Source organism: Calonectris borealis, chromosome 16 (assembly GCF_964195595.1).
Source record: "Calonectris borealis chromosome 16, bCalBor7.hap1.2, whole genome shotgun sequence".
Classification (NCBI taxonomy): domain Eukaryota; kingdom Metazoa; phylum Chordata; class Aves; order Procellariiformes; family Procellariidae; genus Calonectris; species Calonectris borealis.
Genome location: NC_134327.1, coordinates 11526000 through 11551101, shown reverse-complemented (window position 1 = coordinate 11551101; position 25102 = coordinate 11526000). Strand labels below are relative to the sequence as shown.

Sequence of the window (25102 nt, the reverse complement as noted above, 5' to 3'; positions counted from 1 at the left end):
TAAGCTGAAATGATGGTACCTTCAGAGGAGCACATGGTACATAGAACGGTGGTACATGATAAAGAGACTGGTGTGGGCAAAGATCTCCTCGTTCATTGCACAGAATGCGGCCAGCCTCCACTGACATTTCTTCTTATTTTTCAGTACTGTTGTTTTAAGCGTAGAAGTAAGATGTAATATTAATGGGATCCATTCAGGACTGTTTATTTGTGTTTTATCTTAGAGTGAGTATTCAGCAAGTTCATATTTGGTCATAACATGTCTGAAAATGCTTTGGTAATTACTTAAAAAAATTGAAATTGAATGTGCAAATCAGCTGAAGTAAGCAAGACTTATTTGCAAATTTTAGATTAGTTGCTTTAGAACTGCCTTTTATATGAGCACAACCTTCAGTCCCTTTCATTTTTTAATCTGCTACAATATTTCAGGTTGTAAGAACTTTGATGGAAAAGTTTAAAAAGGCGACCACAATTGTACCAGTGCTGCAACCCCATTAATCATACATTCATTCTTCAGAACCAGCGTCTCTGGTTTGAGAAATTCAACCAGCTTTCCCTAAGGGCCGTTCACAAACCAGCTCTGGTGAAACTTGCTGCAGTGGCTGGATGCGCCGTGCCCTGACGGGACGGCTCAGCCTCCCTTCTGGCGAGGGTAACCGGCCTCGCAGCAGCCTCAGCAGAGGGACACGTGTGTCTGCGCTCTCGCAGTTTGATTTCCAAATGGACTGCAAAGGTCCACCGTTTTAAGGTGGACGTTGCAGTGCACTCATGCTGAGACAGGTGCATGAATTGTGGCAGCTCCATCATTACAGGAATGGGAACCTCCAGTGGCTCAGTGGCAAACAGGCTGGGAGAGAAGTGATAGCATCTGGATCCATCACAGCTCCTTCCTCTGTTGACATGACTCAGGATCCTCATGTGGTTTTAGCGAAAATCCCTCAGACCTGCTAACCCAGCTAATTCAGAGAAGCAGCTTTCCAAAAGTATTCAGAGCTTGTGATTCACTTCAGTAGCATGCCTTTTATTTCTTTATTTTGAAAAGACCATGATTCTGTTTCAAAAACATGGTTGTCTGCTAAAAACATAGGACAAAAACTGGTAGTTGCATACAAATGGGAGTGATAATAATGGGCAAGGCAGGAGTATTTGTGTCTTTTCTAGTCAGTAGGCTTTTTAACTTGGGCTCCTTTATATTTGACCTCTAATTTGAATGGCCAAATTGCTGAAATTCACTCTTAGGTCATTGCTTGTGTCGATGTACGAGAGACGTATTCTGGTGCGCCTGTGTGCATCTTTTGTCTCTGCATACTTTGGATAATTTTATTAGCTATTGTTTGAAAATGTCATTAGACATTAAATCAGTTTATTTAGCTATTGTGGGCTAATCCAAACATGCAGAATATAATACACTGCTCCTGACCTTTTCCTGTTACCAGGCTTTCAGCAGCTCTTTCCTTTATAGACCTCAGGTGACGGGAATGGAAGAAGGGGTTTAACCCTCTGGATGTATTTTATGAAGATTACAGGACAGGCTGAAGGCACTACAGCTCACTTCGCAGCACAGGAGAAACAGGAGAGGAGATGTTTAAGAAGGGAAAAAGTCCAGGGCTTTACTGTCTTCCTTAATAAATGCTTGGATGCAGTCTCCCCACCCTTCAACCCTTTAAAAAAGATGTAAAACCACAAGATTGCATGCTCAAGACTATGGCTAGCTAGCAGGATTTCATAGCCAGCTGACCATGAAGGACTCCTAGCTTCTAAAATCTGCTTGATTGAACATTACTTCTTGAAGTCTTCCAGATTTTGGTGAAAATTCTTGCACAAAAATCTTTTAAGATGAGGTTGCGTGGTTGAAGAACTATTTCTTTTAAAGGATATAGAGAATGGAAATGGAGTTAAAACATCATTTCCTGTAGCTGTCCATTTTATTATTGCCACTTTTGATCTCTGTTCATTTGAAAATACAATTTATAATAAATCTTTACCCCAACAGGTATTTTGATAGCATAAATCTATTGTATTTGTTGTTTTAAAGGGAAGAAAAAAACAGAGGAATAATGCAACAAGAATGCTGACCTCCATGAATAAAAATTGGACTGTTTGTACTATGAGAAAATGAGATAATTATGGCTATAAAATCCTGTGCTCAAAGAATGAAAATAAACAAACATACATGCTATGTGGAACTGGGAGAGAACCATTACATTAGGACAGATTCACTGAAATCTTTTCTCCATAACAATTCTTAATAATGTGGGGATATTTTTTAGTTAAGGACTAAAACTGTCCTGGAGAGCGTTCCTGGAGTTTGGCAGCAGTGCGAGAGGATGGTTTACAAACATTCTACACCAGGAAAATATTTGGAAATCAGTAATGTGGTGTTTGGCCACTACTATTATAAGCAGCATTAGATGCATTTTTTTGTTGCATTACAGCCATCTGGCAGGTAAGTGGTCCATTTGCCTGTTAACAAACGAAGATTTTCTAGACAGTCTACTTCGCAATAATTCCATATAAAATTTAATTTTAGGCTTACTCTTCTTTTAAGTCTGCAGAGTAGTTAGAGCCATTGTGGAGTTTGACTCTTTGTTTCTAGATTTTAGAATTATTTTTTCCTTTAAGCAATAGCTAAATGGTTTTCTTAGATTGTTCCTGTGTTACACGAACCATATCAGATATAAAGTTCAGCATTTTCTTCAGAGTGTCTGAAATCCTACTACAAAGAGTACTTGCGTCTTAGAGTCTGACACCAAGTAGAAATAAAAGGCTGACATAATAACACCACTAACTTGCTTTAATTAATTGTATGTTTCTGTCCTTAAGCTTGAAGGGTGGAAAGCACTGCTTTAAAGACTACCTACAAAACTGGTGGGTGAGCAGCCACTTAGCGTGCCACTTCAAAAAGAAACGCCCAAAAGAGCAACAGAAGGGAAGCTACTTTTGAATTCTCTCCTGGTTCCTCCTGGCAGCCCAGAGCTTGCAAAGGAAAACAACCTAGAAATGGTTGTTTTAGTTTGTATTAGTTACATAACCAGCTCCCAGCAAATTAAAAAAAAATGGAGCGGCCATACAAAGACCAACTTAATAACCCGTGCCTACCATAGCTGCTGGAAGAATCTTACCTGACTTTAATAGTTTTCCCTTCCTGGATAAGGGAGATTCCTCACACTGTTCAAGACAAGAAACTGATAAAATTCAGGAGCCAGTTGTAGCTCTCGGTTCCACTGGTGCATATTTGAGATTCAAGCCTTTGCGGTTACTATAGATTTATACCTTATTGCTGAAGCAGTCGAACAGATCTTGATTTCTACCACTTAATTTTTCCAATTTCTGTGTATGCGATATTGTTGTAGTTAATACTAAAGAAGGAGAAAAAAGTATCTGAAAATGGAAACCTGATTTTTACAAGAGTGCTCAGTCTTTCCTTTAGGATCAATTGAAGCTCCAAGAATTGTGCTTTCATGCTAATCGTCCTATGCTATTTTTAAACTTTGCCTTTGCAGTCATGCTGTAGCTTCCATTGACCAGCATCCGAGATGCAGGCTGGTACTTTGTTCCTGTAGGTGACGGCTATGGTCAGCATCCTTTGCTTTGGCAATTGTCCTCTTTGCCTTCCTGTCCATGTTCGCTATCCTCCCAGCTACCCACGAAGCTACACCCTCTGCATTGACCTAGTCAGCTGGCGGATTGCTGTCTCTGTCTCCCTCGTTATTTTCTTCCCACAGTTCTACTAATGGCCTTGGGTTTGGGACTCCAGTTTGTGATTTACTAGTTCCCAAATTCTGGAATTACATGTGTGTTCTTTCATTTCAGGTGTCATCTGTAACACCATTGCAGAGATGTTAAAGTATAGTGGCATCATTTAAAGGACCGTTAGGAGACCAGTTTGAGGGTAGCTATTACTGATGATATAATAGGTAAAAAGGATCAAGAGAATTTATGCATTTGGCAGTTCTAACCATTTGTTACACTTACTTTATGTGAAATTAGACTTGGAAAGGAGGGACTTGTAATAAGTATGAAATTCTAAAATGTTACCTGTCCCCAACTTCTACAAACTTGATTATCATTACCTCTGTAAGAATTAAAAGTCAGTTCATGTAGTCCAGAGCAGCAAATATTGTCGGACAATGTGTAATGGAAATTTATAAGAGCCAATATTTAACATCTTGAAATGAGAAGAATCCAGGATAATTTTTGAATCACTTCACTTGAACTCAGTATACTTTACAACAAAATACGAAGGTAAATATTAAGGTATTTTCATCAGATGGATTTAAATTAATCTTTGGATTTCTTTTAGAAAAAGAAAATAAAGAACCTTTGAGTAATGGAGAAACAGGGTACTCTTCATATTGCTATCACTCTAAAGAATAACACTGAGAGAAAAATTACTTAGAAATAATTCCATTTCCGTGTTTAAAGCTCTGGTTATTTGAGTCCAGAATGCTTTTAAATTACCTGTTTTAGGCCTTGATACTGCAAATTAACTTTGGGTAGTTAGATGTATATATAGAGGCAGAACAAAACCCCACTGAAATTAACAGGTCTGGGGTTCTGTCTTGTAGGGCTCTTTGCAGTGCTTTTGTTTACTTTTGAAGTGTTTTAGAACGCTTTTTCCAACTAAATATATGATGTTCCATATATGACAGATGAGTAGTACCAAACTTCAAACTATCTGACAAAGTAGCTTTCCTTCGTTTTGTTTAGGAAGATCTCTTTGATTGTGCTTGTATTTAAAGTGCACTGCTGGGTAATCATGGAACATATATCTGTTTAAACGAAATTCAAAGAGTATCATGAACTGACACCTGCTTAAGTCTTTAATTAAAAGTGGCTTAATCTCTAACAATCTCTACATACATAAGCAGAAAGTATCTGTGTTTAATGTGTACTTTGAACTGCCATTCATTTAGAAATCAAAGATTTGTAAATGAAATACAGTATGCGAGACGTGATGATGTTTGACTGGAATCCCTTCTTGTTGGCATAGCCTAGTTTTCCTGATGCTGTCAGTGCTGGGAATACATTCTTGTTAAAAATTATGTATAGAGGGAAAATATAAAAAGGTGGCTATCTTAAAAAAAGTGTGTGTATCAACTATGTATGAAACATATTTAAAATAGGCAAATATATATAGTGGGACATGTAGTGGAGAATTGCTCCACCTTGGAAGGGTCAGCAGAGGGAATACTTTTGTATTTCCAGATGTATATACCCTATAGAAAGAGATGTATTTTCTATATTTTTCCCAACTGTGTGAATTTTGCTGGGATAATATGTGTTAAAATTAAAGTTTAGTTAATGTTCATTAATGTTAGTTCACATTCTCTTTCTCAAATCTCTGAGCTTTCCTCCTCCAAAAGACCTCCTCAGTGTTCTTGAAACGAATGTATAGACAATCTTGTATTTTTCCTTTTTTTTTTGGCAGCTGGGGATGGTAAACAGCAGTAAGTGATAATAAGCATCAATTTTAACTATTGAAGAGAAAAAGAAGAAAGAAGAGCAGCCTCTTCAGTTTTTGCAGATCCATAGTTTCAGTTATCCCTACTCACTGGTGGCATCTGTAACGATTTCCAGCATAACAGTATGTCTGATCTCACCTCTGCTATCCTCACAATCAAGTTTAACATGTTGTTTGAGAACCTCAACCTGTCTCCCAAATAGGAAACATTAGTAATGATTCTTTTTGCAAAATGAATGCGGTCTCCTCTGCCAGGAAGGGAGACTGAAACTTCGTAAGGGAAAAATGAAAAAAGCCTTTAATTTGTGAGAGGAAGGAAGCTGGTAGGGAGAGAGAGAATGATGGTTTATGATAATACAGAAATTACTATGAAGGGGACATAGATCTTAGCAGGCATCAGAAAGGAGATTGGAGACATAAAGCTCTACGGCGATAAATGGAGAGGAGTAAATTGTGAAGGAGACATGGATAATGCAAGGAGAGCCCCTGGCATGGCTGCGGATGGGAAGGTGGCACATGTACCAAGCCAATGGGCTGGAAAGGGGGGGTGCGAGGGAATCCCTAGAACGTGTAGTGAGCTTGGCTTCCACGAGCTTAGAAGCATGTAACCCTTTTGACATGCTCATCTTGTCTATCTTGAATCATTGTAGTGTCTGTGTTATGTATGTGTTGAGTTAAATTACTAGCAAAGATGTGAGGAAATGCATCCGGAAAGGAGATGAACATTCCTTGAAAACATTTCAGAGCTGATGTTTGAGAGTACAATGTTACAGGCATTTGCTTTTCATTTGCTTTTGACCTCCTGCAGAGCTCACCAAACTAGTTTTGGGTAAGACAAGACAGCACAAAGAACTTTGGCTTGATTTAAATGTGCATAGTTGTGCTTTTAGGATGGAGACTTAAATTCTGAAATGTTAGGTGTTTGGGGATTTTTTTAGAATCTTTCTTTTCCCTTTATACTATGGTTTGTTTATATTGCTAGTTTTAAAATATTTGGGATATTGTTTTGGTCACTGTTCCCTGTTGTTTATAAGTACGTTAGTACCTGCTGGGGCCAATTCCTACAATGACACAAAGAATCCAATGTGACAATCAAAGGATCATGGTGCTTCACCCTAGGAAAAATTAGACCTAGCGTCTCTTCCACGCTGCATTCAGGGAAAGACAACTGAAGTAATTTAAAAAAAAAAAAAGTCTTTTAACTGTGGCACAGGTATTTCCCTATGAAGTTTATTGATGGCTGTTGTCATTGCATGTCCAAAACTCATTAAGGTAAATCTTTATTTGCCCTCTTTTCTCCTGTCTGAACTTTGCTTCAAAAAGCTATAGCCACCAGTGGAAGATTTCAATTAAAATTTCAATTAAGAAATTGGGAGTCTGAGGTTAAACACTATCTGCTGTTTTTCTATGATTATTTAAAAAATTTATTGCACCATAGTGAATTAGCAAACCAATATGTCTATGATTGTAATAAGTAGCGGGAAAAAATAAAAAGACAGTCTGAATAAATTCTGGATGCATTCTGCTTCTGGTATTTAAAATCTTAACTATTTTTTACTGGACTGAATCAATCATAGGGTAATTCAGGTTGGAAGGGACCTCAAGAGGTCATCTATCCAAATTCCAGCCCAAAGCAGGGTAAGCTATGAGATCAGACCAGATCCTGAAAACCTCTGAGTATGGAGACTGTGCAACTTCTGGACAACCTGTTCCAATGCTTGATTGTCCTAATGGTAAAAAAAAAAAACAAACCAAAACAAAAAAAACCCAACAAAACCCTTATATGTTGGAATTCATCTGTTTTTCAACATATGCCCATTGTCTTTTTTCATCCCACCATGCATCGTTGTGAAGAGCCTCAATCAGTCTTCTCAATAATCCTCTTGTAGGTGCAATGTGGTGGTTGTTAGGTCCACCCAAAACCTTCTCTCCTCCAGCCTAAGCAAGCCCAGTTCCCTCAGCCTCTCATCACAGGGCAAGTGTTCCTGCCTTCTGGCTATCTTGGTGTCCCTTCATTCAACTTCCTCCAGTTTATTGAAAGCTTTCTTGTATTGGGGGGCCCAAAACTATACAGAGAAGTATCAGGTTGGTCTTTATGCAAGAAAAGACCTTTTTATAATTCTGTTATGTGGAGGCTTAGGACGGTTTTCATATGTTTTGTATCTGGCCAATAGGATCAGACTTTTTTAGCTGAGTGTCTTGCAGGTGTATACCTTACAGGAGTCTTTTCTAGGCCAACTTTAGGTTTTGGGATAATGGACTTCTAATTTTCTTTAACAATGGCACCTAAAAGGATGGCTGTCCATAGAGCTGCATACGTGTAATGGGTTTATGATCAGCCTTCAGTGAAGAATTTAAACTAGAAGCTTGCCTTGCTATAGCTGGTACCTTACTCACTATATCCCTTCTGTCTTTATACATAGACTCTAAGATTAGTGCAGTTGAGTATATTGAAAGTAATAGAAAACAGACACAGAAAAATTGTTGCATGTTTAAAAAAATCATAAAATGAAAGAGGAAGTGCATCATTTATTATAACACCATGTAGACTAATGAAAAACATACTGCAGGCTGGAAATTTGTTAAGAGCTGAACTCAAAAAGTTTCCATTCCCAAAAATGCCTTGGGGCCTCTGGCTGTAAGCTTGTGGCTAAAGAGGCCCTGTGGTAAACTGACATAAAAAATAACTACTCCATAAACATTCAGCTCCTGTTTCACAATAGTTGGAAATATGTTTTTAAAAAGTGTTACCTATTGATACTGACTGTACTTTATCAAAATAAAAGGGAGGCAGTGCATTTATGACTAGAATATTAAATTGGGAATTAAACACTGGGGAGATGGGCACTGGGAACAGAAATGTTACGTTCATTGTACATAGGAGAAAATGAAAAAGATGAAGTGACTTGCTGGGAGCAACAGAACAGCGCTCAGTACTGGCAGAGCTGGTATTAACATTAAATAATTCCTGGCTTCTAGCCCTTTGCTCATTAACTAGACGGGGGTGAACAACTCACCTACTCCCCACCACTCTGAGCAGGTGCCAACCCTTGCACTCGAGCACATTCTTCAGGCTGCACGCAAATGCACCCTCAGAGTATTGATGGTATTTGCACCACCAGTGCTCAGATGAATGGTATTGGCCACTTAGAGAAGATTGAGTTTTGTGTCTCCTTTTAATCTCTTTGGCTTTCTTAAAGGTGCATCTTTCCTGCAGAGTTAGCCCAAGCTGATTGATCAGGTGTTGGCTTTGCCTTTCTCCTCCTCCCTGATCAGCCCTTGTCAATGTATGGAAATCATTAATATGGGCTGTGGGCTTTCAGGCAGTTTTAACTATCATGATGGTCCGATGGTAGAGGTGGTGGGGGGAGAGCATTACAGCCTCGATTCCTTCTTCACGTGGATTGGCAAGCAGTTTGCAGAAATAATGCCAGTTAAACCTTCTGAGTGCTGATGTTCCTCCCGTCTGTTTCTGCAGTTTCTCTGGGTGACAGAGGTTCCCCACCTGGCAAGGAGCCATGGAGTGCCTCAAAATCATGGGACACTTCCATGAAGTCCAGATTTCACAAACCTCTAAAGATGTAGTACATTGGATGTATCTTTGTTTGAGACTGCTTAGCTGGCCAGTTTGTGATCTTTGAGAAGGAGGACGATCTGGGAACAAATATTGCTTGCCTTAGCGAACTCTTCAGTGAGGACTTAGTAAATTTTTCCAGTACCTTTCCACAGAAGTAAATAGCAGTTCTAGAAGTCCCAATTTTGGTAAATATTTTCACTGTTTATACTGGTGAAATAAACATATACAATAATAGACTGTATTGCTATAGCTGTACTTACATGAGGTGCAGCCTAGGAGAATGTCAGTCTGAGATTGAGCCACTGGGAGGAAAAAAGAAAAGAAAGAAAAGGTGAAACAATTGTTTGTAGGTGGTTGAAAGAAATGAAAAGAAAATTTAATCAATTCTGATAAATACAGCTCACTTTCATTTTTTGTCTTAACGTCTCACTGTACCGTGCTCTGTGTAGCATTTACAATATACAATGTTTTCATCCAGTGATTAGAAAATCTGATATAATTGTTCATGATGTTTGGTGTTGAACTGCTGCATGTACTGACTTGACTGTAGCTGAAAAGTTGCTAGAATTAATGTATCACTGTGGTGTTGATGGCTTTATTTACATTTGTGAGGTGAATTGAGAATCTTGAATAAAAGCTGCAGATTGATCTAAAAATAGAAACATACTTTCCTTCTCCTCATTCAAGATGTCATGCTTGGTGGGTTATAACCAACATGTAACAGTCCTGATATGAAATATTTGTTGTGTAATATGATACTATGATAAATGTCAGTTTGGTTTGTTATTGTAAATAGTAGTGGTTTTGGCATACTGTGTTACGCTAATTCGCTTTGGTTACTGAGTATATATTTGCTCCTTTGCACACTGTGGGGAAAAAAGTACGGAGAACAAGTATAATTTATTAAATTATAAAAAGAAAAGTATAACATATCTGACCACTCAAAATTTGTAACCAGTATTTCAATATGCAGATGTAACTTATCTAAAGGATAAGAAAAATGAAGTAAAGCACTAATTTCCTAATGTCTTGCAGGAAAAAAAACCCCTATATATACACATATATATAGGTATTAAAGAGTTTAAGTGTTTTCGCTTAGATAAATGATTGAACAATAATATTTGGAGAGCAAGATAACTTTTAAGAATAGATGAGTTTTCCCCTAAAAAGAAAGATTAACTAGTTCAAGGGTACTTAATTATGACTGAATTTGGAGGTAAGCAGAATGCTTTATTTGGGAAAAAATGGTTTAAGATAGCAGCCTGTGCCACTTCGTTCTTTTTTATTGAAGTTGTGTTGAGAGGTGCAATAATGATCTGTAAAAGATCTGATCTCTTTCTGGTGCACATTTTTCCTTCCCCTTTTTTCTACTGTTAGCACTGGTTCTGGTCTTTACCACCACATGTTGCAGTCAGAGCTACCCAGCTCTCCTGCTCCGCTTGGCCTCTCTTTGTCCTCAGTTTCACATATTGTGGCTGGTGTTTAAGTACCCAAGAAAAATAAACAGCACAACCAGTATTTTGCTTGCAATTTTAGTTTCGTAATTTGATGAAGAATAGTAAATAGAAGCACAAACTGCTATTATTATGTGGTCTTCATCCTAAGAGAAGGGATTTCTGTGTATCTGCCATGGCGGAATTTATTTGTGATGTGTCACACAGGTGGAAATCACCTAACACCAACTATTCTGGTCTTAAACTATGCTGTAGTGGCTGGCTGTTTGGTCACAGACTCTGGCTGGCATCTCTTCTCAAGCACAACAATGAACGTGTCACTAATTCCTGTGAAGAAACAGCGGATCTTCTGTTTATACTTCCATACAAATTTAAGCCGTGTTGAAGGTTCTAGTAAGACAGCTGCCCCGTGCGTTAGAGCAGAAAATGTATGTGGAGAGCTCTTTTCCTCCGGGTTTGTTAGGTGGGAAGGAGGATTTAAGTAGTTAGTGGTGGATGTGAAAAGGCCTGGCTCTCATTGCTGAAGTCCCACCTGTGGAAGAGCTGTAATACTTTCTGGAGCTCTGGGAGCTGCAGCTGTGTAGGGACAGGCTATAGGAGATGACTTCTCCTCACTAATGCAGTCCTTAAGTGCCTTAGTTGTGGCCTGTGGCCTCATATCCATGTATGTATGGATATGACTAGAATTAGACATGTGAATTGTTGTGAATTCAGCTGGCTAAGTTGCACAACTTATTTATATGCATGGCAAGGTGCAATACTGAGATCCACATTCCAAGGACTGCTGTCGTGTGCTCACGGAGCTCTTGTGGGTGGGTTGGAGAAAGGTTCTGTCCACAGTGGTCACCCAGCAGTCACCAAAGAGAAGCTTTGCTACTGCTGACCTACTGCAGATTCACCAGGATAACGTCTATCTCGTTGCCTTCCTCCTTAGTGACTGAGTAGCTCTTCTGGATTGATTTGATTTTCTTGCTTTCCAATCCTTCTTGAAGTACAGTTCCTTTTATGTAGTAAACAATGTTTCAGGAATGATTAAATCACAACATGAATCATAACTGAAATGCTGAGCTATACACACTGCTCTTCACATCTATAAGCCTGTGGAGATGAATAACAAGTTTTGTAGTGACAGGCTTAAAGTGCGTTTGCAGTTTTGCTGGGAGCTAAACCCACTGGTTTTTGTCTTTTAATGTGAGCAACTTGAGTGGAATAAAAAGCTGGTTAATCAGTTTGAAATGAAGCTGTAGCATGGACAGAATGAGCATAGTATTTCTAGATAGCTTAAAGGATGGAGTACGTTTTCAAATGTCATATGTAATGTATAATTTTATTCATGAGGCCTGTGTTTTATATTCTAACAAATATAAATCATGTATTGTATTAATCATATATAATTTTGGATCACAACATAAAATTTTGCAGTGCTATAATTAAGAAAAATGAGAGAGATAAGGAGTAGCAGCTGTATAGCTAATGAAGGAGTTAATTTCAATGTATGTTTTAGACCATTAAGTACTATAAAGCAAAAAGCATTGTGTTGCCAGCACAAGCCAAAGGAAGGCAGTTAACTACAACTCCCTTCCCTGGACCAGCATTGCTGGGGATACCGTAGAGCCCTGGCTTCACTAAACTTGATTCATTAGTTCAGGCAGTAGCGTGCACTAGAAATGTGGAAGAAGATATAAATCATTATTGCAGATTGTCTTTTAGCAAGGAAAATCTTTTGTATTCTGCATGTGAATATAAATTTTTCTCTATGAAAACGTTTTTATCCTTTTAGGTTGGAATGCATTTTATAAATTTGTTTAACAGTTTGAAAGCGAAGAGTTCGGGTCTTTTTTTCTGTCTGTCACACTCCAGAGGCTGAGATCTGCAGGCCATCCAATACATCATTGTTCACATTGTACTTTTTTTTAACAAGTCTGAAATGTTTTCCTTGTGTGGTTTCGCAACCCCATATTTTTTTTCCAAACAGCATGAGTCCTATCACTAGATCAAATTTAGAATTCACTGCCTCCAACAATTGTCTAATGGATCCACATGTTTACACAGCATGACATTGGCATCCAGATAGAGTCGTCAAAGGCTCCAATCAGTACTACTGGTTCATGCTACCTCCCTGTTTTTTTTTTTAAAAAAAAGCTACAGGTGCAGTTATTCTGGTGTTGAGGGAGGCAGTGAATGGTCCCTCTACTTCAGCCACCAGTATTGTCTCACAAAATTCAGAAAACAAACTTTTTTCATCTGTTACAAATGAAAATGTCAACTCTCAGGTATTTTATCAATGCTTATTGTATCAATAAATAGATCTTAAAATGCTACTGAATGGGAGACTGGAAAATAACACTCCCAGACCTAATCCTTTTTCTCTTCTGAGTTTCCCAGACTGAATGAAAACTTTTATCTGCCACTGTATCTATCTTTGTGTTGATAATAACCATTTGCATAGCCTTACGGTGAATCAACTCACAGAATTGGTGTGTCTGAAAACTAACCTACCAAGTGGCAGGCTCAGTCACTTGGCATTTGCGTAGCATGGGAAGACCTTTTGTAATTAACTTGCCCATGTATTTTGCAAAGTGTTTAATTCCTGTTCTCTGTGATTGGATGTAAATAAATCAGTAGCAATTACTTGGCAGCAACCTTGCACAGTCGTTTGCTCTGACGAAACTTAGTCCCTGGTAGCATTAAGTGAAGGAAGGGGGGTTTGGCTAGGACACCAAAACCTTTCTTTTTTTTTAATGCTCTCATGGGATCTTTCACTTCCACACAAGCAACTGCCTGAACTGGCCAAGTGGTCTTGATTTAACGCTGCTTTATGAACACTACTTGTCCCAGCTGCAGGATGTCATAACCTCTATTTCCTTAGCTTAGATTTGAAATCTGGAGCCATATGATTCAGATGAACCACAACTGCCCTCGCTTTAACTTGATGTATTTGTTTTGAAAATACCGTTGTTCACTCCAAGTTTTAGCTCCTAAGCAAATTAAGCTGATTTGCTCTGGTAAATTGGGAGTACTTACCAGCTTGACTTAAAAAGAAAAAAAAAACTGTGAAGAAAGCTGAAGTAATTTTTAACTCATGCGTGCCAATGAAAATACTTCATTAGCATAAACTTAAAAAACACAAAAGTGTTTTTCTTAAATCAAAAATGATAGATTGTCCCTAAGATAAGTGTAGCTCTGATGCAAAAATAATTTCTTACAAAAATAATTGCATGTTGCACAGTATTTCAGTGAAGGACAGCGAGCTCCCAAAAAACCATTGCTGCAGGCAGGTTTCAGAACGGAGGATGATGAGCAGAACTGGGTTGGCTTTGCATTCAAAATTTGATTTTACATGGGCTCCTGTCCTTGTGCAGCTTAGAAACAAGCTTTTGGATTTGAAGTAAAGCCAACTGGATTTGTAAGGATGCTTATCTTATTCTCTGGCCTTGTTCAAATCACCAGAAAATATTAGGGCTGACAAGCCTAACTTGATATGCTTATCAATTAATATTTTTATGCTACATTACAGTATACACAGATATGCACAAATGTGAGATTTGTAGTCACTCAGGCGGTATTTGTAAGTGGCAGATGCTTGCTGCCTTTGCTACTGCGTTGTAGCCATGTGTATGTCTCTCCACAAATAAAGTCACTATAAATATTAGTGTCAGAGTTTAGTGCCTTTGCATGTAACTTGTTGTGGTATAGAAATCTTAATTTCTCTGACAAGACAACTTTAATGTGGCACTAAACTTTTCAGTTCTAGGTTCATATGTACGTGTGTCAGCTCCTCTCAACTACTTGTTCTCTTTGGCATTCTGTCTCCTGTTGAAATTTATGTGCTTATCAGTTGAGCAGGGGATTATTTGTTGTTTTTAAAATTATTTTTTTAAGAGTAACTTAATCCAGAGTAAGTAGGCAGAATAAATGCTGTGCCACATCCTTTCTGAAAATATTTGATGCTTTAAAAATGTAAAATTAAAAAAAAAAAAAAAAAGAAAAAACAGTCTTTGCCATGGCTGTAGTCTGTTTAAAAAACCAAACCAAAACAAAAACAAACTGCAAAACCCTGCTTTTATTAAAACAATTGAGACATAGCAGAAAAAAATCAAAAATCACCCAAGAGGATCTGTATGTTTACCCTGTTACTGAAGGTCAGTCTAAATCGCCAGTATGTCCTATGAGGTTTTTGTCATTAGTCCTCACACAAATGAAGATGTATTTACAAGCTCTAATTTGTAGAAATCTTTTGCAATTGAGCTTATAAATTTCATAATCTAATTACATTCTTTACTTTCACTTTTTATAATTGCCAGTTTGTAGTGGTATTTTGTAAATTTTCTTATTTATTTATTCATAAATGGTCAGAGAGACTGAACAGAAAGTTTGAGGGCTGGGATACTTTCCCAAATATATTTTAGAGCTGTTGGTCAATCAGTGAACTGCTTCTGCAGTCTGAAATATAAGTAGGCCCAGCAGCACCTGCTAGTACAGCATGTACAGGATGCTAAGTTTGGCAAATGAAGATTTTTATTCAGATAACATGCAGGCGGATCAGTCTTAGGGCGTCTCCAGAGTTGCTTCTAATTGTCAGGCGTATCTTACGGAGTGGAAAAGTATTGAGGAAATTGCATTCAAGTACTGAAAATGGCCTTACAATTAAGGTGCAATTTTACTTAATGGATTTAGGCAATTCTACTTGCTGCCAAACTGCATGGACTGAGTGAGGTTTTTCTTCCTCCTATTTCCCCTCTCTCCCAGGGTAATGCAGTATACTGGTTCTGAGTTCGGTGTAAGCCAGTGTAACTATTCCAGATTTAAAAGCTGGTTTTGGTGTCTGAAGGCAATGCTTTGGCCCAGGGACATTAGCAGTGGTTACAGGACCAGCTGGAGCAATTTCTTGCACTTCACCATCCATTCTTTTTTGACCATGGCTGCTGAAAATTATTTATGGGCCATGAGACTTAGCCCATCCCATTTCATATTTTGTGCAATGTCCCAACCTTGTAGGCTGAGCTGATTTTATTTATATTCACACACATACGCATATACAAAGCTTACATTTCTCATGTCTCTGTAAGTCAGACCTGCAGCGCTTACAGCTGGAAGAGTGCTTTCTCTAACCTCCTGGCAGCTGACAGGCAGCGGGTGCTGTTGGGCTAAATGACACCATTGCTGGCCAAGCAGCTCCCCAAAAGTGAACGTGTGTGCCTCCTGGCTCGCTAGCTGATTTGAACATGGGCATTTTCTTGCCAGGCAGCTGGCCCATCTGAATGTGACCACCTCCTGACAAGCTGCAGCTGGGATGTCTGCATTGCCTCCCTTTCTGGTATATGCCTGACAGCATGTGATTATTTCTCAGCTAACCAGTCTCAGCTACTGGGACAAACAGCAACAGAAGAGAGCTGTGTTTGTGTCTTTTATTAGTAATCGGCATTACTAGAGGTAAGGATTGTAGAAGGGAGGCACAAGTAAGGACAGTGAGCACTGCAGCGCTCGTGAATGGAGAAGCTGGAGGTGGGCTGAAGGAGTTGTTATAGTAGAAAAGAAGAACGGGATTTTGCAACGAGGAGGAAGTGGTGTGGTGGATGTTGCTACATCACAGTTCTCAGTGGCCCACCCATTTGTTTTGACATAAATACCTATTCTTGAGCTGTGTGGAGACATGAAGACTAGACGCATACCTTCAGACATGTGGTCTTCAGGGTTTGTTATTACTCTTTGAAGCTTGAGCTTGATGTTTTAGTATTTTGTTTGGAGACTTAAGCATTTAGATTTATAATTCTGCCCTTCTAGCCATTTCCCTGATTTACCTTGCAGAGTAAACGTGCTTTTGTTCCATTTTCCAGACTTCCTTTTCCTTTTTTTTGCTGTTGGCTTGATTTTGAGATATGATATTCAAGTCAGAGGCAAGTGTCTCTTTGGGAGCGAAAGAAAAAACCAGCTAAGGATTTGAACGAGCTAACTGTTTTCTCTGTTTAGAAGCAACAGCTTATTCTTCAGTATTCTGCAAGTCCTCAAACACAGGTCCTGCCAAAGGCACCGACTTTAACAGCAGCAGCGCTTAGGAGAACGTGCTCAGGTTTTCTGGCAGTGCTTACAAGCCACTTAAAAAAAAACAGGTATATTGCTTGTAGCGAGTGCCCCACGGTTTGGAAAGCACTGCTTAAGACAAATTTGTAAAGAATTTCTTTTTGTGGTGATAGTTATCCATTTTCCTTTCATGTACAGTGGGCCCAGTTTCCTCAGTGTTTGATATCTAGGATCCTAACATCCAATCTGTAATTAATACAGCTGCGTTTAGAGACTGAGACATTTGCAGTGTTTATAGCAATAATTCACTGTGGTGCACAGTGTGGAACTCAGCATGTTTAAACATTCTCCACTTGTGCATGTACAGATTTTTATAGTTGAATTAAGAATTTATAACATGCTGGGTCTCATATTGCAAGTCTGTTTGTTTCTAAAGCTATACACAGAACTTGGAATAGGTCATAAATTTCTGTAGATGAAATGAAGGCTGATTAGAATTTTAATATTAAGGAAGGAAATGGCCTTGGGTAGTGCACTACGGAGCAGAACAGGCCTTCTGTTAATACACAAGAGTATTACTGTTTTCTTGAACTTTGCCTTTCAATCCAATTACCACTTGTGCCTAGAAATCATAACTCTGATGCCTCCCACTTGATAATGTTGAATGTTATCCTTGTCCAAGTTTATATCATTTCCAATAGTAAAAATGATCTTGAATGTAAAACTGCTAGATAATATACTCCTAAAATTGAATTATAGGCAGTAGTACATGGTATCTGTTGATAAACAAAGCAGAGTCATGATGGTATATCAAATTGGCCCAGTTCTGTCTCTTTTTAAATGAAATGAAATCAAGAGGTTTTTCTTGTGACATGCTTTTCTTGTGATAACATATTGTATATTGTACTCTTCGTGATATGAATGAAGACAAAGCTTTCAGTGTAAATGATTTTTTTTTGAGTCAAGCAAAATAACAGGAATCTATGTTGTCAACTTTCATTTTAAGCACTTCTGTGATAGTGTCATGCTCACAGTATGTAATGAGCTCATATGAGGAGTAGTTCCAGCCAGCTCCTTTATCAGCGTAAGCCATCGCAGCTCAGTATGTGTCCTCCTGTGTCCTCCGCCCCTGCCCTCACTGGTAACTGGATTGGACTAGATGCTGCATAATTTTCTGGATCTGTATTACCGAGCCTTCTCTGCACACATCTTTGTTGCACATTTACAGCAGAATGTTATTACTGAAGTGTGGAGTCACATTCTGGTATTATTACATGAAAATTGATTCTGATTCCTTGGTATTTCAGAGTATATTATTAGTGTAGTGTAACTACTCATTTTCTTACAAGGCGAATGACAATCGTAGCCTTGTTTAGATGCTGCGTGTGTATTTATAGGATCGTGATGCCCAAATATGGTGGCTGAACTTGGCTGCTTCTCCTGCTGGTTTCTGTGGTTTTCTTTCATTGTCCAGAGAAAGTGACAACATTCTCAGCTCCACAGCATCCATCACCAGGATTCGTGTGATGTCCACTTTTGGCAGGAAAACAAAGATGTATATTTGTTTATTTAGTCCTTTAAATGTTATAGCAGACTTCATAGTTTATTATCTATCTTTAAGAAGTTTTGTTTATAATTCTCACACCATTAAAACGACACATTACTGGCACAGTCTGAAATGTATTTATCCCACTCAAAAGACTCAACGGTTTATGCACAGTCTGTTATGCGAGCAGCTTTACTTTAGATTTCTTCCCTTTTTTCTTTGATCATTACTGGTGTAATGTGTTTGAAATGTATGCCTGATGTTGGTTCCTTTTTGTGTTCCATTGGGTGCATTTGATTTTGCAGCTAAAAGAATTGAATGCTAAGTGTTCTTTTCCCATGTCTACATGACAGCGTTTTAGTTTTCTTCTTTGAGACAGAGCAAGGGAATTCCTAGGATTTAAGGCTCGATAAAGTAATTAAACAATACAGCAAAACCAAAAAGACTGGAAATAGAAATGTATTTTTGTAATTTTTTTTGATTTTATACTGTAAATCAGAGCAGAAGGAACAAACTATATCAGAGATAATATTGAAAATGAAAAAAATTCAAATTATTACATTATGTCATCCACATTGTAAGAACAGTACAGATAAACTCTCACTTTCTTAGTGCATTTTTCCCCCCTGTATTAAGCCACCAGTGTTTCAGTAACCAGGAATATATGGGTTTATGGTGACTTGCTATAATGAATCCGGTGCTGAGAAAAAGAGTTGTATTCAAAGATTTTTGTTTTCCCTTTTTTCTTAAAGTAGAAAAATGCTAGTGTTTCTTTTCCTTTCTGAATTTCCAGACTGGAACAGTAGTTGATAAGCTGGCTCCCGGAGTAAAAGTGCCCTTCAGAGATCCTCTTTGTAGAGCATATGAATTCTTCTGTTTCATTTGTTGCAGTTTTTAGGCACAGCACAGCAAGTTTAGTTTAGTTTTTGTATCTGCATTAGACATAGCATTTCAATAACGTTCCTGTTAAAGGGTTCTGTAGTGATTCAGTGCTGAACGTGCAATGATTTTACGGCTCTGGAGAGACTCATTTCTTTCTCATCCCATATGTTATCTTTAATCAGGAAGCAAGGAGGAAACTATTTGAACTGAGGTGCCTTCAGATATAATATGAGCAAGTATAGAAGTTCAGACCTTACTAGACAGTTTTACAAACTGCAAGGGAGGATCCGATTGTGGTTTTGCCTACAAACACTTTTTATCTGTTGAGTTACAGTTTTTAATTACTCACAACTGTGAGTGATTTTATGTCAGCCATGTGAGCTGTATGAGCATTCAAAACTGAATTATCATTACAAGTTTTCTATGTATTTTTACTTCTTCCCCTTCCTCAATTCACTTCACTCAAAGGCTGAGAAGAAAGGAGCACTGGTCTTGAGCAACTGGAGAAATGTCTCTTCCTTCGGTAGACAAAAATGGAAAGCCTAAGCCAGTGATCTGGCTGACATCTCATACCAAAAGCTCCCCAAATGATCCAGGCATCATACAAAATGCTAGCATCAAACCAGCCAGTATGGAGCTACTCAGCGCTACCAAAAATGAACAGCACTGCTCTTAGTGAAAGACACCAAGAAGCCCTGTGCTACATCATGTACCAGGAGCAGTGTTCCTGGTCCTAACCCTGGAGAACTTCCCACCCTCAGTGGTGCCTGCCCTGCTGGACATGGACATTGAACAACCAACTAACTGCAGAACCAACTGGGCATGTGTGTATATACCAGAGTGCCCCCACAAGCATTGAAAGGATATTTGCAGCTTTGTCAAAGGTGTCTCTATCTAAGAGTTTACAGAAGAACTGGTGGGAGTGCAGCTTACACCTTCACCCATCATTTCTTCCTGAAGGGTGATGCTATGTCCAACGCTTGTTCTGGCAAAGCCATCTTAGTGCTATTGTAATAGTTTCTAATTACTCATTTCTACAAGATCACTGCCTGAGAGTCACCACAAGCCAAATACTCTGTGAACAATTATCCCAAGAAGTTGTTAATTACTGTGGAGCCACTACAGCTCTTTAAAATGTATTGCCTGTACTGATACCATAAATCCACTTTCCTCTCCACTTACTATGGAGCCCTTTGTATTCTGGATTCTGTGTTAATGAAGGTACTGAAGTGCTGCTGTGGCTTATTCCTCATGCTGCTGGCTCTCGTGTACAGATGAGTGTGTGAGATGGAGACACAGCTACAAAAGACACTGCTAACCAAGCAAGTTAGGTATTTTATGGTCTAGGGGGTTTTTTAACTCTGATTATCAGTCTGGAGAAAGAGCCACAGATATGCCACAAAACTTTCTATCTTTGTAGTGGATTTTGCGGCTTCCTATTTGCAACATTTGTTGCATGTAAATTTTTGCACTTTGGCCAAAACAAGACTGTTTTTATGACTTTACTTCCAAATGTGTTGAAAGCGTATGTTGCCGTATTATTTATTGTACAGTGCTTAAATAACTTTATATACTGAACATATGCTAAAGCAGAATGGCATCTCCCTCAGTGTAACTTTTGAAGTACAGTTGGTGTCGTATTGTCACTGCGTAATTTTGTAAGGGAGACCGACCATTTAAAAGTTTTTGGACAGGATTATGAAAATTATTAATATTTTAAATTGTTACAATACCAGGAACATAAGCCTAATTTGACTGAAATCCAAATACAAACCTTATTCTAAGAAGAAAGTAATGAAAGTTTTAAGGCTTTCATTGTGGGTGAAGGGTTTCAGAAGCCTTTAGAGGTCTGTGTGCTCTTTTATATGGGTTATGTTCCTGACATCTCTCAATATGGGATTTAAAGCAGTCTTTTTTTATTTGAAAGGAAAGATAAACAAACAGTTTGGCAGTAGATCTACTCTTTGAATAGATAAAAATGCTTAAAAAAACCTTGACAATTGCTTGTAAGAGGAACTGTATTAGTTATTTTTCTGCTTTTATTTCTAGGAAATTTATAGGCTGAACAGTTCAGGAGGTGTTCCAGATTAATTATTCATTTGCAAATAACAACTCTTTTTCAGTCTTTTGATCATACTTCCAGTTTTAAACTGAAGATAAACCTTGAGATGATTATGCTTTTCGCTTCTTTAGACTTTGTCTTTTTCAGCCTGTCATAAATTTTGCATAGATTTTAATATGAATGTTTCTACTGTCAAATGCGTATTCCTTTCATCTACATGGTATAGTGACATATTCCACTGCTGTAAGGATAGGTGTTCTCTGGTTCAAAATTTAGCAAGCAGTAGCGTAAGCCTGCACTTTAATAAAGCTTCTGGAGTATCTAAGTGGCATGTTATTAATTGCATCTTTATTTTTTATGGAAACATTACAGATTTGCACTTAAAATATTTTCTTGTTGACTACTGTATTGTTCAAAAGGATATTTATTTAAATATTATGGATAAAAAAATTCTAGCAGAATAGCAATGTAGTAACTGATGTATCATTCTTTTTCTACCTTGGCCAAATCCCCTCCCTACGAGGAGGTTGCCAAGAAGGTGGAGCCAGGCTCCTTGCTGAGGTGCACAGCAGGAGAATGTGAGAAATAGTCATAAAGTGCAACAGGGTGTTATAGCTGAATATGAGGAAAACATTTTTCACTGTAATTAAGCACCAGAGCACACTGCCCAGGGAGGATGTGGAATCTTTCTGCCCTGGGAGGCTTTCCACACCTGGCTGGAGAAAGCCCCGAGTCACCTTGCCCGCAGCCAGCACTGGTGGACCAGGAGCGGGGAGCGGATCCTGATTTCTGCATGCCCCTTGCTTGCTCAAATTCCCCACACATTGTCTCACCTTCATACAGCGATTGCTATCAAAGCTGTCTCTAATGTTGATCTCAAGACTTCGTCTGAGACCAAATTTAATTTGTTATTCTTTGGATACTTAACTTCTTTGCCCTGACATGAGGGGAAAGAGATCAGCTGCTCAGGTGGAGACAACCTGAAATATGTCTAAGAATATCATAGGTGTGTTTGGAGGGAGCTACAAGGAGAATAGAGGCTGAGCATTTCTTTTAAACAGACGAACAAATTTTACTTGCGGACGTAACTGGAAGACATCGTGATTCCTCCAGACATTACTTTTGCACTAGAAATCATCATGAAAAGCAGCTTATACTTAATAATACCTGATTCAATGGTAAAACTACTACCTAAACTGGCTCTTCTTATTTAAGTAGCAGATGAAGAGTGGTTTGCCATAGCAGTTCTTACAGCGTATCTGTTCTTTCCTATTAAAGCACTCCTAATTCCTAAAGCATTTCCCATTAGGCACTAATGTCCTTACAGCGATAATCTGTTAGGAAGGGTCTAATCCAAGACCAGGTAAAAAAATCTTCAAGTCTTGTGAGCTCAATCTAAATTTTGTTCTGTGGTGCTTGAGGGGGAAAAAGTCCTTTTAAATAAATTTGTTCTTTTTCTAAATAGATAACTAGCCAAATGCCTTTCAAATATTTGTTCAACTGACCAAATATTGGTTTAGGTTTAGAAAACAAATTAACCTAGTGTTTGAAGAATTAGACATTTTGTACCTGGACACTCTTCTGTGTCATTACTTCTGTACCAATGACCCCAAGTACTTTGGTCAAAATAAAAGACCCTTCTGATGAAAATTAGTCAGACAAACGTTTTTGCAACTTGGATAATTCTGTTTTGTGCACTCATGTTAAATTAGCGCAGTTGTATGTTTAAATTGCAGTACTTTCACCAGGGAAAGCCAAGTCAAATTGCAGTGCTCTTTAATGCTGGTAATGTGGAATTTTTTTCTGAAGGAACTGAAAATATAAAGAATAGTTAAAATCAGTGTTTTGTTAGTCTGTCGGTATTGGGTGAAATCAGTTTCATATGCCTATATGTAATATTTAAATGAGAAAACAAAGTTGTAAGATGGAGCAATTTGACAGCAAAGTTGAATAAAATTACTAGGCTAACTTCTTTACTGATTTTTTAAAAATTTTTTATAAAGTTCTGTATAAAACAAGGAAATTATGGAAGTTCTTACTCGTTTTCTTTTACTCTTTTGCTTATGAGAAAGGCGCACCAGTGTGTCAAATTTAAGTTATTACTTCTACTGTAGATACACTGATTCGCTGGGTTACTTTTATATTAGCTATATATTTTTGGCAAAAAAATCCACTTGAGAGTTGAACATCAGTTTAATTTTGTGATAAACACATTTCTAAGTGGGTGGGTTCAAAAGGCAGAGCAGTCTTCTGTCCTGACACTAAATAAAACCAGTCCCAGGTGGAAATTCTCCCTTTGTTTGGAGGGGTGTTTGATTTAGACAGGTGTCTGATTGCCTTCTGTCTCAATGGCTGTGCCTCAAGATCCTGGTATGTGTTTAAGCTGGGTTAGATACCATTCCTCCTCCTATTTGCGAAGTAGAAGCCATGAACTCCTTTTTGTCAGTGTAAGTGTAAAATTTTCTAGTAAGTAGCTAACAACATCAGTGTACTCAGAAACACAGGCATATAAAATATATTTTTGCATGCTTTCTATGACTAAGAGTTATAAGTAGATCAAATTAAAGTTTTTGCAATAGTGTTTCAAATTCTCCATTGATGCTTGATTCCTCTGCTGTGTACTGCTGGTTGTACAGCATATCAGTGTGCATCCGCTGTGAGGTTACAGTCTTCAGCAATTATTGTGTGTTATGTTTACATAATTATGACCCTTTTTAAAAGGTTGCTAGAGTTTAACCTTTAACAGGGTACTGCCGCTTGCTTTGAGTAATTGCTGACCCTGAATGATGTCTTCGGACGTCATGCAACTCCAAGAGGAAATGCAAAAGGTAGGACAGAGAATGGCAAGGCGTATTGTTCTCCGCTGTCTTTAACTGCCTTGACCACATCTTGTCATATATTTGCATTTGTATGGTGTGAAGATAATTTATTTTCTTTATTAGATCAGATACTTTAATAAAGTTACGGGTATGGGTTATTATTAGATGGTAGCATTTGTTTATGTAATTAGCTTAATAATAAAAGTGAAATTTTATTTTGAACTCGGTCATCATCTGTTAAACTACTGGAGCAGTTTAATAATTGACTGCTACCATTACCCATCCCAGAATTAGCAAGCAAAAAAAAAGAATTTTTGCAACAAAAGGAAAAAATTTCTTCTGATGTGTTTGTTGACCACTGACGGGTAGGTAGTAAGTGAAGGGGATTTTGTTGCTCATTCTAAAATGCAGGGAGCCTAACCAGCATCTTCTCACTCCAGTTATAATTTGAAAAGGCTAGAAAACCTGACAACTCCAGTTGGAGTCTATCTGTTTCCCTGGCTGTTTGTTTCCTGGCTGTGCTTCAGAGTTTTTGATGGGCAGGAAGTCAGTGTATATGCTGAACAGTTAAACACTGCGATTCAAGGAATAACAGCTCTAGCAGCCAGAGAGCATCATCTAAGGGGAGAAAATAATTGAACAAATAGCTCACCTAAGAGGACTAAGAAGAGAGAAGGAATTCTCCTTTGTACTAATACTTTCAGTATTGTGAAAATATGAATTCTGTATGCTATAAAAATCTATAAATTACTGTGTTGTTATCTGTTAAGTTTTTTGAATTTACGTGTTTGTGTCTGCAAGAAAAACAGCTTTTTCAATATGTTGTTCTTATGAAGGTATTAGGTCCACGTTGTTATGGTCCTATTGCAAATGCTCACCCTCTGTGTAGAAGGAAAATGGTTTTCTCGGATTCCTGATTGACTGATTCTTGCCTGACACATTTTGAATAATAAAAATATGAAGTATACAATATTGCCAGGCTTGGGTTAAATCACAAATTGGAAATCATACATTTAAAAATACCACCTCATTGTTGTTTGATTTGTGATTTGCTTAACTTTGAGAAATAGTAGCTGCCTTCTGGGTGATGTTCTCAGATTCTGTACTCAATGTTAAACATCCGTATCTGAGCAATGAACAGGGAGAGCTGCCTGTTCTCCATTTGGAGGTGTTTCTGTTTACCTGCTCTGTCCTGTGCTTTGTTTGGGGAAATGCCATTTTTTACTCTTGCCCATCTCTCTAAACATAGCAGAACAGCTATTCCAGTCCTATTACTTA

The 25102-nt window shown here is 38.1% G+C and overlaps 1 protein-coding gene across 9 annotated transcripts in view; it reads left to right on the top strand.

The window, feature by feature from the left end:
- The window catches only part of CHLSN (cholesin), a 144095-nt gene that overhangs the window by 64336 nt on the left and 54657 nt on the right, over window positions 1-25102 (top strand). Inside the window, exon 1 of one of the 9 annotated variants that reach the window (XM_075165265.1) lies at window positions 23719-23833. The exons of the other annotated variants lie outside the window; for them this stretch is intronic. Coding sequence (XP_075021366.1) covers window positions 23789-23833 — 45 coding nt within the window. The 5' untranslated portion in view covers window positions 23719-23788. Of the gene's footprint in view, window positions 1-23718; window positions 23834-25102 lie in introns of those variants that run through there. 9 annotated transcript variants of the gene reach the window in all.